This window comes from Ascidiella aspersa, chromosome 2 (genome assembly GCF_963924565.1).
Source record: "Ascidiella aspersa chromosome 2, kaAscAspe10.2, whole genome shotgun sequence".
NCBI classification, from domain to species: Eukaryota; Metazoa; Chordata; class Ascidiacea; order Phlebobranchia; family Ascidiidae; genus Ascidiella; species Ascidiella aspersa.
In genome coordinates this window covers 9,489,111-9,507,703 of record NC_139448.1, presented here as the reverse complement: position 1 = coordinate 9,507,703, position 18,593 = coordinate 9,489,111, and the positions used below count along the sequence as shown (strand labels likewise).

The following is an 18,593-nucleotide window of genomic DNA, read 5'->3' as shown; positions in this document are numbered from 1 at the left end:
CACGTTTTTGTAAGGAAAAATTAATTAAAAAGTCCATATAACCATCTCGAATTTGATAGTTGTAGTAAATTTATAATGCAACATCAATTTTTTAATTTTTTAGGTAATCTATTTTTTTGTAATAATTCGACCTCGATTTTGTTTAGAAGAACACTTGCTACATAAACCTAGAATGCTTTTTACAGAAGTTAATTAATTAAATACCGGTTTGATGAAAACATTTTACTTTAAACACCAAATATTAGACATCAATTCAGTTAACTTTGGACTGCAAAAAATTGTCATTTTACTTTATTTTTCTACAAAGTTAAAACTGTTCACGCGTAGCGATTGCGCGGGTGAGTGGTACGGGTAATCCCCATTTACTCACAACAAGTTTGTTTAAATTTTGAAACTAATGGAACTGGGTCTTATAACTTTTTGTTACTATATCTCGCAAACAGAGTCGATAATGAAACAACTATATCTGCTGTTGTCGGTTTATCTGTAATATTACAGACTGTTTTTGTGTTGTTAAGGGAAGGGTTAGAACATTCGGAATGCAAGATGACCACGACAAATGCAACAATAGACAGACCAAAAACGTGGAACGAAAACCGTCGAGGAAAAGTAACAGTTTACACGTACACGAAGCTTAAGGAACTTGAAAGCAACGTCGGAAGCAAGGACTGTTTTAATGTTTATGGCGTTGTGATGGACAGCAGACCAACGAGAATGTCAAAAGGAAGAGGTATGTGGATAAATGAAACTCTTGGCTCCCGATGGGGCGAAATATTGAAAAGTATTTCCTAATTCTACATTCACTTATCCTAACAACACCCAGTGCCAAACTATTCACTCAAATAAACCAACCTTGTACAACTATTTGATATTCTTTTTTCTGTTTTTGTACTTTGTGCCAAATTTAGTTAAGTTATGTATAAAATAGTAAAAAAAAAACGTGCATGACACATTCTGAAACCGCTTTGCAAGAAACATAAAGAAGGGAATGCTCAAAAAACGTTAATTGCATCTAATTGATTGGTGCCCTAGACAAGTCTTTATTTTTATATTGTCTAGGTTTTCTCTTTTATATTGTCTAGGTAAGTCTAAGCTCTTTACAGTTGGCCTACTATTTATGACTGTTTTATCGGTGTTGATTAAGCAATTGGCGGAAAACATCGTTATGGTGCAGTGATCTTAGTTTGGCCTGTGGTAAATATAACCTCAAGTAAATTAATAAATAATTTTTTGTAGACTATTTTAAAGTGTTGAGAATTACCGATGATACATATGAGGATCAAGATGGAATAAAAGTGACTCTGTTTCTTCCCCTCGAGAAAGATCTTCCTGATGTAATGATTTATAAATTGTTTAGTATTAAATAACAACCACTTGTTTAGAGATTCTGGGAAGAAAGAACTATTACACAAATTACCGATGCTTTATTGTTTTCGTTAAAGCATTTATCCCTGAAAATTGAAAAGTTTTAAAATATATCTTTTGCGAGTTTTTGATTTGAAAAACATCATTTTATTTTGTGAAATGAAAAATTAACTTAATTATATTACTTTGTTTGCCTTGATTAGGCTGCTTAAAGCTTTGTTCAACTTTGTGCAAAATCCCTATTTCATTTTTTATAATTTTGTTGCAAAACAATAATATTTATTGCAGAATGCACGATTTTAAGCTCAAAAATTGTTTTTTAAGGTAAACGTTTTGGATATCATACGCCTTCATAGGATGAGAATTGATATTTATATGGGGAACATTACGCTGGTTGGTGGAAAAGGATGGTCCTGGGTTACATGGACATCAAAGGTGACTCTTTGAAATATGAGATTTAAATTAAATTTGATACTGTGAAATAAATGGACTTCCTAATTTTAAATTTTTTCGTTTTCATTTTCTTTTGTAAATTTCATCTCATCAAATGTCAAAGTAAGGTGTTTAATAAATGGCAATCATCAGTATTTAAATCTTTAATATTTTGTTTCCTTGTTTTTTATTGTTTATAAGATAAGCTGATATTTTAAAATGATTACCGCTATTTAGCGAGATGAACAGATTGACAACGGTAAGTCTGCAGCTGTATCATGGACTGTTCTGGATAGCGATAAAAAGCTGGTAAAAGACCTTAAGAAGTGGGTGAGCATACAATCTTGGTCACTGGACTCGTTGGGAAAGACAGCAACCATGGGTGGATCTCGCAGGCTTATAGAAGCAAGGCCGGGAACATACTTTGACTGGAGTTGTCAGGTTATTGTCTGAAAATAATAAATTATGAAGAAAGTTACTGTTTCAATCAGCTAAAATTCATACTGAATTAAGAAGGAACATTGACCAAGTTAAATTCTCTTTAATTGAAGCGGCATATGGCATTACATATAAATACATATAACATTTGTACAGTGTCTCAGCGTGATTTTTTGACATATCATTCTTAGCTTTAAGTATTTCTAAATAGTTAAGCTGCCTGACTATATAAAAAAACAATAGATTTGGTCAGTGCTAAAAATTAACAATGTAGCGTTCACAAATATAGAACACTACAATTGTTTATTTCTTTCAAAACCATGCACAGGGTACATAGCTAAATTTAAGGTGTGCACATCATCCTTTCAGGATAAAAGGCTACTGCTTAATTTCTAACCAATGTTTATACTACCATCTTAGTAATTAATGCGTTGTGTGCATTGGCTCTATATATTATGTATATAATAATTCAGATTATTATGATTCTTGTACAGATTGTTGGCATCGCTCGGATTAATGTTGACACCATTGTTTTTAAAGCGTGGGATGGGACCCTCCCATCTCATCAAATCCAAAAAGCGCAAGTAAATCAGGTATTTGCTTGCAAATCAATAGCCTTTTAAAATAAAGATTTCACTTTAGATAAAACTATATTTCTGGGAAAAAAATATGTAAATACAACTATATACATTTTTTCCAGGACACTACTTTTACCCTCATGCCAAACATGCCATTAATAGATGAGTATATTGTTGATGTTGCTGTTTATGACAATCATGTGGACACAGTACAAACTTTGGACATTCAACCAGGTATTGAACAAGCATCTGACTTAAAAGACATATCTCATAATCTCGCTTGACAATTTATATAAAAATGTTTTTAAGGCATGTTTGTTCGTTTTGTAAACCTCCACGCCTCGAAGAAGGCTGGCAACGCAGATTCAGAGGCAGAAGGGAGTTCAGAGCTGTTTTTGCATGGGGGGTTGGCCTTTAACAGGGGCTTGATGTGCCTTGGAACTGATTCAGGCGATCTTACAGAACTAAAAAGGTAAGGCCTTTAGGTATTTAATTGGGAATACTTAGTTGGATAAGTTTTTTTTTTTGTGAAACCAACACATGGCAGATTGGCATGGTTTACGTTTTTGGTGGTATTTAAAAATCTCGTTTGACATGTTCATGTAGATCATTAAAAGACGCAATAGAAGCGAGGTTGGCATCTATCGATTCGTCATTGGAAGAGCCCAAAAAGAGGATTCTCTCACCCAATGCTTCAACTTCAGCGGCGCTGGCAAAAAAGCAAAAGTTTTCTAGTAAGATTAACAAAAAACTTAACCCAACTTTTTAACAGAATTTGCTAAATCAAAGTTGTGCAATTGAAAAAACGTTTTAAAATGTCAGACACAATTTGAACATTGTTTGCAAGGTTGTGAGCACCTGTACTCGAAATTTTCCTTGAATATCAAAACACAATGTAAGCTTACCAGCTGTCTTAAAGAGACCGGCCATCTTTTTATCTACTTAAAACGTGTAAAAATCAATATTAAATCTAGAAAACATTGTCCATTCCTTTAAAATTAAATTATTTAAATTAGGGTCCCATATTTACCACGTGAAAAAGGTATCTGGAAAACTAATATCCACACACGTTTAAAGGTCGCAGAAACATTGAGTTTCACTTATTTTAAGCTTTCCTTTACTTCAGTATACCGCCAAATACAGTCGTGACGCAACATAGTTATTCTATTTTTTTAATTTTATGAATTAGAGCAAAATGTGCCTAATCCATATTGTATTTGTGAATGGCTGGTGTGCTCTGATTAATTCTAATCTAATTCAAATTTTGTTAAAACGGTATTTTGTCCAGCGGCGTTTTTAATCTCTCGGTCGCAGCAAAGAATGTAAATACTCTCTTAAATACTCAAAACGACTTGTTCATGATTTTTACAGTTTAAAAAGCAGAGGCCCATGCAAAAAAATAATGAAATTAGCACACAAATAGTTACGATTCACAGTCTTATGAGAATAAACTGCGATGTAAATGAAACTTGTTGTAGTTAATTAAATGGAATTCTTGTTCAAATTCTAGTTTTCAATTATTTGGTATTTCTAATTCTAATCTAATTTAAGAAAACAATACTGATCCAATTCTACTCTAGTTTGGAAAAACTGAAATGCTTTAATTTTAATTCAAAACTAATTTAAAAAAGCTAACATTAATCTAGTTGTCCAAGCCTGACTCGACTGTATAGTCGGAACGTTGCGTGAAATTTTTGTGTCTGCCTTAAGGCCCTAGCCCGAGCTCGACTACATCGGATGACGTTTTCAGGACGCCACCTCAGCGCTCTCAGGGTGAACTGGTTGACCGGAGCCCGATGCCAAGCGGAAGCGTGGTTGAACTCGTGGCACAACAACCTAACTCAGTGCAGGTAGGAGAGAGGGGAAAAGTCAGGGTTCTACAAAGATGTTTGCCTTGACGTGGTTCATGTTGATTCTAAATCAGCATTTGGCTGAATATAAACAACAGTGTGAAGAATTCCGGAGGTCTTTTTATTTAGAAGTAACCCCCCCACTCTTTGTTTTTGTTGCGTTGCCGATTGCGGTAAACAATATTTTGATAATATTTTCCATTTTTTCCTTGAAAGGTTTACTCATTAACTGTTTCACACAAGTCTGACTAAAAAACAGTTTTTTTCGCCCTCTATGTCCTGCTTCGTTCGTTCATTGTCTAAGGTATTTTGATATAACAGTATTTTTTTTTCTTTTAATTCTATTTAGTGATAACACGAACTATCACTAAGTCAAAATATACGATACTATAATTTCTGCTCCTGGTCTAATATTGTTTATTATTTTTGATATTGAAAAACAACCAAAACAGATATAGTTTAAATGCAAGGTGTTTTTAAATATTTCATAAAAATTTGTTTGTTTGAAATCGAACATTTTCAAAAATAAATTATTTATAATTTTCATATTAGCCCTTAGGGCAAAACTTCTCATTAAACTTAAAGTTTGCTGAATGACGTTTGTTTACTGACAAATATTTTTCCTGACAAACTAAACTTTTCTTGTATTTTTGTTTATAAAGTTGTCGCTTTATTTCACTGCTTTTCCGTGTTAGAAATACTCGGAACGTGATTTGTCAAACGCAAACACAATTTAGTTTGAACAGTGAACACCCATTCTGATAACAATTTTATCTCAGTCCGCCCAGGGAACCGTGGACACCCTCGGGATGCTTGCGGACATGGAAGTGGCTACCAACGGGGATCCAGATCCAGCTGCTTCCCAGGACTCACAGGAGGTGGCGACACAGGAGAGCGGCGAAGCTCTTCGCTGCCACCAGGATTCGCGCACGGGTAAGTTTTATAATTTTGGTTCTTTGTAGGTCTGTTTTGTTTGTTGGGTTTCGCAGCGGCTTTCGCATCGGCCTGAAGGCGGTTTTAGAATTGCAGGTTGCTAAACTGTGTGTCGCTAGATTGATTTTCAAGCTTGGCGCGTAACTGTTGTTATTTTGCAAAAAAAATTTGTATTCGAAAATTAAATGCAAACAAGTATGTGAGTCTTGAATGCACATTATCCACTGGAAAACTGATAGTATTAGTACCTTAACTTATTGCCCTTATAGCATAATATTTGCCCTTCAGGGTGATTCTCAAGTTTAATATTGTCGTTTTGATAGAAAATGTTAAGCGACTTTTTTTTTCTCTTTGCGCGACCTAAAAACTTAAAACATTTAATCGTTTGTTATTTAATTGTAAATTAAATTTGCTATATATATTTTTTAATTTTGGTTTTGAGGTCAAATGTATGTTGGTGATTTTAATTAAAATCGCATGATTTTTTTCATTTTCATTATCCTGGCTTTCAGGTCGAAATATATATCTTAAGTTTTTTTCCACACTTACTGCCATATATTGCCTTATTGTTTGTTGTGAAATATTTTTGAAGATTTATATAAAAAGCGGAACGTATTCAGGGGCGTATCCAGAAATCCAAAAAGGGGGGGGGGTCCCGAATTTTCCAACGTAGGGTTTTTAACTTGGGAAATTCCCCGTTTTTCCGTCTGACGTTAATGACGTCATACAATAGTGACGGATATGACGTCATAAAATAGCCATTTGCATTAACGTCATAAATAAATAAAAAATTATCAGAAACAGCCAATAAACGTCCAGAAAAAGCGAACCTTTAGACGCAAAGCTAACCGTGCGTCGTCTAAACTCCTGCCAGGCGCCAGCTGCAACACCGCTTAGTGAGCAATCGTTCACTTCAGGCGAAAAACGAAAACAAGACCGTGAAATATATCTGATTGATTTGTAGATCCATGTACGGAACAACGCTAAATTACAAGCACGTCTTTCGCCACCTGCAATACTAAACGAAGATCGTTTTTCCCGAGTGTTATTCGATTAGCGCAACATCTGAGCCGAGCTGTGTGCCAAGTCAGCTAAAATACAAGAACGTCTTATACCAGGGGTCGGCAACCTTTTGCCAACCCCCCTGATACACTGAACGTATTTTCCCTCTTGAAATATGGATCTCAACACAAGTTTAAATAAGTTGATAAATCCTTTTTTTAAACGATTTTAAAGATTTGAAGCACGTGTGAAAATGCAATTTATTCAAAGAGCTGGCTAGCTAAATAAATAAATTGTGATTCCAGCGCTTTTGAACTATTAAAAAAGTAACATCTGTGACCAGCCCCCCAAAATTTAACTTTTTTTTCTAGTATACACCTTTGCAATACTTAAAAAAAACTTTTTTTCGAATTCTTCGAGCAGTTGTCTTCGGTGACGGATCGCCGATCACCCTCTCCTCAATACGTGACGTCATCGACGCCGAGGTGCCCGCCAGGACATCAAAGCTCTTCCGCATCCGGGCCAGGATCCGAAAGTGCTCCGACCCGAGTCGCCTGGTCTACCACTACTGCCCCGCCACTGGACTGCGGTATAAGTTTAAGCCTTGAATTGCATTTCTATTTTCTGTATTTACGCAAAATTTGGGAAAAGAAAGATAACTTGTCTTTATAGTCGGTCTTGCTTTCGCGGCCTTGAAATTTGACTTATTACACAGGTTTAAAATTGTCAGTTAACGGTCGATTTGTAGCCCAAACCAGTTATAAAAAAAACAAGTGCATTAACAGCCCGTTATTCGAGTAACAACCACGAGTTTTATATTTAGTTTCGCTGTTTTGTTAATGTTGAAATTGAAACATTGAACATTTAGTTGAAAGTCAGCGATAATCTTAATGTAAAACCTTGACTTATTGTTTCTATGCAATATTATATAACGGTAGTGTAAAACATAATATATACACAATTTACAAACAAGGAGGCTATATCTTTTCGTTTCCTATGCAAAAAATGTTGACTGGTCCCTCTTAAAACATATGTAAAACAAAACACTGTTGGCAATATCATTTAATACGTAATTAGGCTGTCAATCAAAATGGTATGCGTTCTGGTAAACAAAATAGTGTTAGGATGCTTAAGGTCTGCATTTCTTGAATATACAGTGTCGTTGCGAAGAATGATGGCTCGAACCTCATCCTCGACGACTCCGTGCAGCAATGGCTCACCAAGTGGCGAGAATCGTGCGGTCTGGACCAGTACGATCAGCCGTCAGATGGCGACAAGGATTCGATTCTTGACCAATCGTTCGCGAGTTTGGAAGAGGAAGAATGTAACACACAGTGGAAGCTGCCTTCTGTCAATGTCGCGTCAGTCATAAACAGTTTTCTTTTAACATATGGTTTTAGTGGTAATTTTAATTGGATAACTTGGAAAGATTCTGAATCGAGGCGAACATAGTATACCAGAAGTGTTTCGGAATCACTCGTTTTATTTTAAATAATCAGTTGAAAATGCTGTTCACCACTTGCCAATATAAGCAATTTTCGCCCTGACCTGTTTGTCCAAACCAGGGGTCGGCAACCTACGGCCCGCGGGCCGGACCCGGCCCGCCGCCTCTTTGACAAATTAGACATAGGTCTATTTAACATACTTTTTGACTATTTTAACTGCGTAACTGCGAAAAATTTTCGCGCTTCGCGCGAATATTTATTATACGTTTGTTTACGTTTGATGCTGCCTTTTCAACTAGCTCAGCGATTCTTTACCGTTGCGCCGTGGAAGGCTGCCAAGTGCGTAGCATAAAATGGGAAAAAGTATTAAAAAATATTACATATATTTTTTAAACATTTTTTTATTTTTTTACTGTCGGCAATGTAATAAAAACTTAAATTTAGAAGAAATGCCGGTATACCAAAAAAAAAAAAATTTAGGGGAGTAACTGACTAGGTTGAAAATGAATGAAGGTATACTCGAAACGTTTAAAAGCTACCTACTTCTGTACGGACATTTTTGCTACGACTCACTACAACCCTCAAACTTTATGCTCCAAAGCTACATTATCGTTTTACACCTATTCTTTTGGCAAACTTTCCTTTAATGCACGAGGCTGTCTTGACGAAATTTATTTAAATGCTTTATAAGTGACTCCCCCTTGATATGGGGTACAAAACGTAGTGCGAAATTAATCAAACCGTGAGAAACGTTTATCAAAAAAGCGCTTCTGTATTTTTCTTGTAGTATGGCGACCCACGAGCATCCCGACGATGGTTCGCACTGGCAGGCCATGGTCGTTGGCAAGGACCTGGTGCGCAAGCGGAAGACCGAACGGGAAAAGTTCACTATTTTTTACGTGAGTCTATTTGTTAGCGCAAAGATCACATTTACTCGGCTTCGCTGTGTGCAGTTTTCAACTCTTTATAGCTTTCTCTTATAACTCTTTATTTGAGACATTAAATTTTATTATGAACAGACTAAATGAAGTTTAATGTTTTGATGCAGTTATGCGGCTTTAACACACGTATATGCAGTATATATTAACAAGATGTTTTGTCTACAATGCAGTAGTCGGCCTTAATAGAGTTGTGCTTGAGAAAGAGCCTTACATTGTGTTTGGAGTATTTTAAAGCACATTCGTTTCTCCGACCAAGTTGAAACGTTAAAATTCAGCTCCCTTTGGTGCTTTGTACAATTATTTTAATAATTTTTCGTATAAGGGGCCTTGGCAGCCTCAATATATTTCTTAAGAAACCATTTTTTTCCAATTCTAACTTGTAGGATTCCAACGGAACAGAGAGCTTCGCCACCCTGTCACGTGACTACAACCGCGTCGTACGCGTCATCACCAGGGCGCAGCTGACGTCATCAAGTCTACCCCCCGTCGCATTCCAAGGGGGTATTTATTACTATTGGTGGGTTACTTCTTGTGCCAATAATGTTGGTGGTTGTTTGGCATGATAGCTTCAGTGCAAGAGGTTTGCCAACGCGTATGTTCTTTAAAATAGAAATATGTTGTCCCATATTGGGATTGAGATAAAACTTTGGGATACATTTGCTAAGTAAACTTATTTCGTGATACAAAATGCACTTCGGTTTTGAGATTCGCATTGTCGTGCAAAGTTGCTTCCAGAGTGTCAAATTGACATACTGCTGTTCTTAATACCTATTAGCTGTTTAATTTTAAGGACTGGTCACTGACAAAGGGTAAAGTGCACACATATCGCTAGTATACCAAGTGTCCTACGCCGACATTATTAAGCAAAAGATGTTTTTGGATGAGGAGGTGTCTTATCGAAATCAGTCATTTCGGATTTCCGTGCAAAAAGCAGACCAACTATAGAAACATCTAAACCCGCAAACACGGGCCAGCCATAGCAGGACCGCTGCTCTACCAGCTTAACCGCTATTAAAAATAGTAATATAATAGCAGCAGATATGCACACAAGCAACTATATTTTAGCGCAATGTAAACCCTCACGTTCGCCTATTTACTTTCAGTTCACCTGGTTGCGTGAGAACGGTTGCGATTCCTTCGCTCAGCGAGGAAGCGGCCACCTTCGTGCCGGGGAAGCCCCTACAGGCCCTGTCGTGTCCCCTGCTGCTGCTCCACTATTACGTCACGTTTACGTTCGCCGACGACGATTCGACGGAGCTGGAAGCCTGCGTAAAAGGCTCGTCTGCGGTGAGTTGAGTGCGGGATATTACTGTATGTATTTTTCTGGTTTTGTGATGCCCGGCGCTAGTGATGTCCTATACTTCCCATTTCGTTTATTTAGTGTTTACCCGCTGAGAGTTTTATCATATTGCGGCAGGCCGCTCTAACCAATGCCATTTTTTGATAGAAGGTGGCGAAATAACAAAAATGGAATAGTCTCGTAATTGAACATTTCTATGCTTGAAAGTGTTAAATTTATTTTTAAAATTAACCCCTGCAAGTCTGGTAGTCACTGTAAATGAATTATAGTTTAATCAAAAAACCTTCTATTTAAAATACTGAAATAAATTGGTTCCAAAACGTTTTTTTTATTTAGAGGAAAAAAATAGAAAGATGTTCCTAAATTTCTGATATAGGTTTTGATCTATCAAAAAAAAAAAAAAAGTTTTACGATTTATAAGCTAGAGCTAGTGTGTTTTAACATTTTCTTATCGAATATAATTAGAAAGATGTACGTACATTTCTAGTTTATGTTTTGGATATTTAAAAAAACAGATTTTTGCTCATCGATGGTAAGTTGAGTGAGGAATATTACCGTAGGATGGTTTTGTAATGCCCGCCGCTAGTGATGTCCTATAGTTCGTATTTTATTTTTTTAGTGTTTGTCCGATGAGAATTTTGTGATACTGCGAAAGGCCGTTCTAACCGATGCCATTTTTTGATAGAAGGTGCCGAAATAACATATACGACATAGTCTCGTAACTGAACATTTTTATGCTTGAGACTGTTAAAAGCCAATTTTCATGCGTATAGTGACTTTAAACGAATTATTGTTTAGTCAAAAAACATTCTGGTAAAAAAAATACCGGAGTAAAATAAAGTTGTTGAAAATAAAATAAAACTACTAAAATAAAGTTGTTCAAAAACAAGAGTTTTTTATTTCGAAAAATGTACATTTGCACAATAATACATTTCTGGAATATGGTTTGGATCACTTAAAATTAATCAGTTTTGGAATTCTAAGCTATCGGTATACCAGAGTTTTTTTTTCATTTTCTCATTCATTTATATAAAACCAATAGAGTGAATCACTCCTTTCATTCACCCTACTGCCAGGTCGAATTCTTCCACGGGATTTCCCCGCGCGAATACCTCGCCGACCCGGATTTGCGCGCCACGGTCGACAGCGACCTCGTGCGGCTGATCGACTCCGACCCGCAGCAGCAAGGGGACTCCCCGCACGTGGAACTGGTGCTGGAAAAGAAATGTAGGCGGGGTCTGGGAAATGGCGAGAGCGACCCGGTAGAGCTGTACGAAATCGTGAATACGCGGCTTCGTCGCTGGTAGCATTTTTTTTCAGGCAGATTTGTTTTTTTATGTGATTTTTTTTTACTTTGCAATGCCTTTGAGTCCACGTCGGTGGTTCTTTAAACTGCCCCGTGTCTACCCCTTGAGGGAAGTTTGTGATTGTTTACTTTGCTCCCATGTTTAAGAACAAATTGCTCCGGGAATTAATAAGGCAAAGAAAAAACAATATTAACTTACTACCTTGTAACGTAATCTTCATTAAAATGTTAAATAATTTGAAGGCTTGTAAACTTATTTTTGCTAGTAAACAATAAAAAATGGTAAAGAATATCGTTCCCAAAATTATTTATAACGCCAATGAAACCCTTTTGAAAGGGTTAGTATGAAATTCAAAAATTAAAGAGTCATTGGTCTGTACAAGGTGTGGCTGTTTTTTTTAATTACGCCAGTTAGTTCTAATCTTTTAGAACACTCGACGAATAACTACGTCCTCAGTTCACCACTCTCTAGATTTTTTACTGTGAAAATCATATTGCCACGTTCGCATAGCGGCTTTCAAAGCAACCGGTTGTCGTTTTTGTGTTTTCCACTATTTTTTGTGGATTTGGGGGCAAATGCGAACGAAAAACGGTTGTCCGGTTTACGAGGCCACCTTAAATAATATTTGTGTCGTATTATGCAGAAGCGTTGTTCGTGTGTATTTTCTGTATTTTTTAAGGTTCGTGTTCTTTTCTGTAACGTCTACTGATTTCAGCAAGTTGTGTCCATATTTTCACTTTCGCCAAAGTTGCCTTTCGCGGAGATTCTATTGCAAGATGTTGTTTTGTTTCACTTCCGCCTTCTTCAAACCGTTCGACAATAAATCATTTTTTTTGATAAAACCCGACTTTTGTTTTAAAAAATCGTCAACGCAGAGTTTAGTGCTGTAATGGATATGGAAGGCTTGTGAGAAGCGAAGTCGTTTTCGTAAGATCAATCTGCAAGTACACACACATTGTACTGGGTTGCCACTAAGTCTTTGAGTTTTTTAATGTCTTTGAATTGATTTAGATATTGACAAGTCTTTGAAAAAACATTTTTTCCAAACGTCTTTGAATTTATTTTATATGCGGTTTTAAGTTACGTGTTAAGTAACACCGGTTACAAAAAATATTTTTAACTGTTTTTTTTTGTGTTCACCATGGCATTAATCATAATTACTTATAGTCTTTGAAAAACCCGATATTTTTAAAAAGTCTTTAAAAAATCTTCAAATTTATTTTATATGCAATAAGTGTTTTCAAAGTGCCGTTAAATGCTTTAATTTGTGTTGTGTATATATGTTTACACAAAATCCACATCAAGTTGACGTCTAATGCTTGTTACTAACCAGTAGTTGTTCGTTAAGGTTTAGTGGTAGTTCATAATAAGCGTGGTTTGCTACGTCCTGTGAATACGATTTTGTTGACTTATTTACAACCAGTCCACTCGGGGGCAGTCGCAATTTCAAAAATATTTAACCTTTGCCATTGGCCAAATAGAGAAATTTATTTACACAAAACGCAGAAGTTTATTTTATACTGCAAGGAGTGCAAGGGTTTAGGTATTTCTATAAGCTCCGAAAAAATCAAAGCAAGCGTGCTGCAATTATGTGTTTATACAAGCCATTAGCCGAAAACCACGTTTTTCTGACATTTACTAAACATCTCCACTACAACAAGTCGAGTAAGTATAACCCTAGTAAAACTATTAGGTTGTTCCTGCATTTTTAGCGCCTAAACTTTTATACGTAAAAGGTCTCAGGAGTCCCCAATTAGACCAGGGGATGCAATCAATTTATCATTCGACGAACCTGAAGCGGATCTGACAGTAAAGAAGAACGCGTGACTCCATCGCTATTCGTGGTCGAGGTGCACGTTTCTGTGCTTTTCCGTCAGCGGGTAAATGGGAGTTTATCTCGCCATCCATAATTGAAGGCGGCCTCTCTCTTTTTTCGCCGCTCGTTGCATAATTAATGGCGCCGTTCGCCAACTCGACTAAGTCCAAGAAACAAGGCGCTTTTTCAAGGGACCTCACCAAAGAGTTCGAGGCTCTATTTTTCAACTTCGCGTTTCGAACGACTGTTGGTCAGCTTTAAAGACCGAATTTTAGGCAGCCGGCTCCGATTCTTCAACCCGATTAACTTACCTCTGCTACAGGGTAAAGAAAAAGTGACCGGTCGCTCTTTGAGTTGGGTATAAAATGCCAGTTACTTTATCCATTAGAGGCTGAACGTGGACATATTTCTTGTATAAACCTGTGCTTTTCCAAATGTTGAAAGGAACATGCATATCACATTCCTGGCCAACTTTATAATGATTTATAAGTCCATATTAAAAAAACAGCTCTTTGAGATCGATACACAGGACTTGTTTTATTCGGCTTATCTTTAACGTAGGCCTACCCCCAAGGGGAAACCACTGGTTTTAACAGACTAACGACACAACGATCATGGATTTACAGACATTGTAGGCTATACTTGACCAAATCGCATGTATGTCATCAGCACTCTGTACTCTCCAGGTGCAACTATTCTTTGAATGTCAACCTAAATCGTTCCACATAACACTCACGGACTCGAGGGCATGTTTTTATTGTGATAGAATCAATCCAATAAAGAACAAGAGTACGTAAACACTTTTCGCAGTCGACAGGTGAGCGTGCAGCTTCCGTATATGGATGCGCACATAGCTGCTCCCCAGGGATCTGGTTCCGAAATCAACCGCCGACCGCCGTGTACGCTGTTCAAACATGCGTGTCGTCTTGGAACAGCGTGTTTACCACATGTTTAGTGGCGCAATGTTAAACGTTATAGAGACTTATCCCACGCGCAGTGCAAGAAACAGGGTAGGCCTAACTGTAGAGGCGACCGACCCTAAACAAGGTGACGCCCGTGTTTGGAAATATCAGTCTAACCTTAGAACCAACGGCATGAAGTCAATCTAGATGACGTGCGCGAGATACTATCGCGATCGAAACAAAACAACTCCCATCGTCACAGTTTCGCGTTGGCGTGCGCTTTCAACTGAGTTCACTAGATTATAGAAGACAAAACTGCGCTCTTAACAATTTACGAACTTATTTGTTTGGGTCGGGAGCATTGCGTTAAGCCCTGGCCAGTTAATGCTTTGTGCCCATGTTTTTTTTTGTTGCATTATGGCATCCTTTGAGAACAAAATACAAAGTTATCTCTCTTGACAACAAATTAGTCTTTCCTTATCGTTTTTCTTGCCAGGCCAAAACAGTAGCAAAAACAGTGTTGTAGTGAATTAGGACCCCGTGATATCAGCTTAAGAAAATAGTTTTCAATAAGTATAAAATTTGAAAACAGTCGTTTATTTTTAATAGATTTTTACTCGTAAACCGTTTTATTTACGTTTATTTGGTTTTGTTTGCTCTCCGAATATTTCTAGTAATCCAGTGAGTTTATGTATTTCACTAGTTTAACATTTGTTTTTTTTAGGTGACTAGTCTTTGGATTATAGTCGATATCGGATGCCAAGTGGTTATATCGGTACTTGATCAGTACTAAGGTTGCATCGGTGACGATGCAATACCAAATCAATATGGGAATTTTACCTATAATCTACTATCCTAAACAGCGATTCTATATTAAATTATCTCATCATAGTAAGTTGACCACTGGCGGTAACTAAATTTGTTAACGTTTTTAGCGCTTAAGCTAATTGTGGCCTAATAATTTTGGACAATATGGCCACTAAACGTTTCAATTGTATTTATTTTAAGCAATTAACTTGTATTAGACAGAGTTCAATTTGAAATGACTTGTTTTCAAGCACTGGTGATATTAGCGTTGTACCAGGACCAGGGAAACTCCAAGAGGGGGTTGTTATTGCAAGACGATTGGAGCGGTGCTGTTAAATGTTACTGAACCAGTACCCGGCCACCGCAAAATCAACCAGCTTCTTTTCACGCTATCCTTATATAGATAAAGGTAATCTGCCCAATTTAACACCACCCTGATCAGTTTTCAAATGCTGTGCAAACAGACAAAGAGTTGAAATCAAAACAAAATCTTGGTTGTTAAACCGAATATTGTAAAGATGAGTATGTAAACTGGCCAATTAGATAAACAGCCCATTAGCACAAAGGCCGTTTTGTTAAGGTTGTGGCGGGATGAACTTTTTTGACCACTCTCAGTTTAACAGACGGCGCCCATCGAAAAACAATCCCGACCCGGAACGACTTTCCTAACCTACTTTCACGCGTTGGCCTGCCGCTGATTATGTACACATGGCAGGAGAGTGGTGGGCTGGTCCCACAATATTGGCTACGCTATGGATTAGGATTGGTTACTGGACACTGGACAGTCATGCTCTTTGAGCTTGTCTTCAAATCGATAATGCAAACTCAATGGCTATATCACAAGTGCAATAAAGCAATGAAAGTTCACATCTGTTTGCAAAATTCTGCTGGACGAAATGAAGTAAAAACAGCGATTTTGCGTTTTGTTACTTTAGCCCTCTACTCAAAACATTTAGGCAGATCCTAAACATGTAACAAAAATGTTAAAAAAGGATCTAAAACACTTTTAAGAAAACAGAGTACTATAGTTACGCCGAAGCTAATAATGCCAGCATGTTCTTTATCTAAAGTTGTTTTGACAGGTTAAAAGAGCTGTGGTTCATTTTTGATCTTGTAAAATGAAAAATCAACGGCGTAAACTGGCACACATCCCGAAACAAACTAAAATATTGCATTGGTGAAACACTTAGACAGGTTAGAAAACCGGACGTTGATAAAAAAAACGCACGTTTTCCGGAAAGCATACACAAAAGGCAACTGTTTGCCCCGCGAAAACACTCCCTTGAAGCCGAGATATAGGTCTCCTCTACAGTCGAAAAGCAGAAAGGTTGTCGAGGCATCGAACACAAAAGGCCTCTCCACTTCGCGTCATCCACTTCGGAAGCGAGCAGTCTGGCGGAAGGAATGGGACAGGGGCGACGGATCCTGATTAGCTATTGTCCCTCGCCATTGACGCAAATAAACCTGTCAAGTTTCGTCGAGGTTTGCTCTATTCCCCATGGCCGCGGGACCACCTAACGTTTTAAGCCTATAGAGGCGCCTGGCGCTTGACTGGCTGCCTTTGCTGCGAACTTTACAGGGGCCGACAATGAAGGCACTTTCGCCCATCCAGCGCCAATCAGCACAATGGGACTTCAGGGGTATTGGGTTTTAATTGATTCGACCCGCGGGCCGTCTTATTGGCGAGGGCCAGGCCTATTTTTTCACCATCCCTATGTGCTTTTTTTAGCGCGTATAACGGCCTCGTGAGCTGGCCGTTGATGAAAAGGCGACTTGAAAAGATGCCATCGGGCGCGGCGGGTCAGGTTGCTTCTTTGTGGCGCAACGGTCGAGGGCGCGAATTAACGGAATCCAATCGGATTTTGTTGAAATCGCTGCGGTTTTTTTTGCGAGCTGCAACTTTAGACGTTAACAAAGTTACCCGCGCGCCGTTAACCAAATGCTGGGTTTAAAGTTTCTGCTTGCTTTGCGAACAAAAGTTTTGATCGACGTGTTATTTTTGAGGACAGGTAGATTGGTAGAATACCCAAAAAATAAAATAAGAGGGTCAGCTTTCAAAAAGCAAAGTTTGATACATAAGTGAAAAAGCGTTTTGTTCATACTGTTAGTATGGTTCTGGGTGAATGTCACTCAAGTCTTACAAACGAAGCGAAACGTATATTGTGGAATGTGTGGGAGACAAAATGCTATTAAGATACACTTGAAAGGTACGTCGTTACAATTTCAGCAGTTAACTGCTACCGTAGGACGTCCGACCAGAGGAAACGAAGAGAAAATAATAGCCTAAAACATTTTTGTGGTTGTTGCAATGAGGGTGGTATGCGCCATTAGCAGCAACGCTTGCGTAAATCGCATGTAAAGCGGGCTCTTGGCTTCAGTTACAGGACAGGGTTTTTGCGTACCCGGTTACTGAAATAAATAGGGTTCCTCTCGCGCTGAAGAAAGGAGAAAAAACCTTGACTAGTTTTACAGTCTCGATTGCACAGTTTCAAGGGCCTAAAATACTGTAGCAAATTTAGCCTCAGATGCGCCTACTGTTACCAGGTTATTTTTAGTGTCCAAAAATTAACTTTACGGTAGGATACTATTGGGATTCTTCTTTTAAGAGTAAAACAATTTAAGGCAAGCGGCAATAAAAACGATACTTTGTCTTAGATTGTCGGTGTTTCCAACACCTAAAATTGATTTCCAAAAAATAGACGCACTTTCACTTCAGCGGGCAAAAATATTTACTTTCCGTCGTCGCGTCGATCCCGAAATCGGACACGCAAAGTCGGAAAGGAAACATCTCGCTTACACAGGCCAAGAAGCAAAACGCGCGATTGTCGAGCGTTCTGGCATCCGCGGCACGCCGTCAAGATATTCCATTACGCTCTATGTTGTGGGAGTTGCACTGAGACCCGACGACACCAGGGCGAACGAAGAAGGCGATGTTGAACAGGCCAAAAGCGTGGCAGCAGTCTGTCGGCCGGTGGCCCGTAGCCGCCGTTGCTATTACCGCTGCTGCTGCTGCTGCTGAAAGGGGAGGTCTCTGGGCGTTCGGTTTCACTTTCCAGTAGCAGCAGTCTTTCGTTGCCTGGTGCTGTGTAAACTTAAGACGGCCGTTGTTGTTCTTCCACCATTGTCGTCCAGCACCAGTTGGCCCTGGAAGTTTACGCCTGGCGCTTCCGTATTGCGAAAGGGTCCTCTGATCGCGCCGATTCCATCTCGCGGCTTTGGCCTGTTTTCTTTGCAGCAGGTTCAGCTTTCCGAAAGGAAACCGCGCTGTTGACTTTTCAGCGGGGCTGGATTTTTTATAGTTTTTTCGCCGTTTCGCACGTGTTTATCGTTGAGCAGACAGAGCGAGGGAGGAAAAACGTAGAGCCGGACAGCAGTCGCTTGTAATCTTAGAAACAAAAACCTGCTGCAACTTGTTCAACTACAGAAAGCCTAAAGTTGTTAGTTTGTATTAGCTACTTGTACGATTCTCTGTGACTG

The 18,593-nt window shown here is 38.3% G+C and overlaps 1 protein-coding gene across 1 annotated transcript; it reads left to right on the top strand.

The window, feature by feature from the left end:
* The first annotated feature begins 546 nt into the window (after positions 1-546).
* LOC146163492 (uncharacterized) lies at positions 547-12,345 on the top strand. Its single transcript, XM_083380524.1, has 16 exons — positions 547-730; positions 1,237-1,334; positions 1,690-1,800; positions 2,035-2,238; positions 2,730-2,828; positions 2,936-3,047; positions 3,123-3,285; positions 3,420-3,547; positions 4,524-4,663; positions 5,443-5,596; positions 7,022-7,187; positions 7,756-7,959; positions 8,831-8,942; positions 9,368-9,501; positions 10,088-10,271; positions 11,361-12,345. Exons 1-16 carry the CDS (start codon positions 547-549, stop codon positions 11,589-11,591), a joined length of 2,424 nt encoding a protein of 807 aa, XP_083236650.1. The 3' UTR covers positions 11,592-12,345.
* The last annotated feature ends 6,248 nt before the right edge of the window (positions 12,346-18,593 follow it).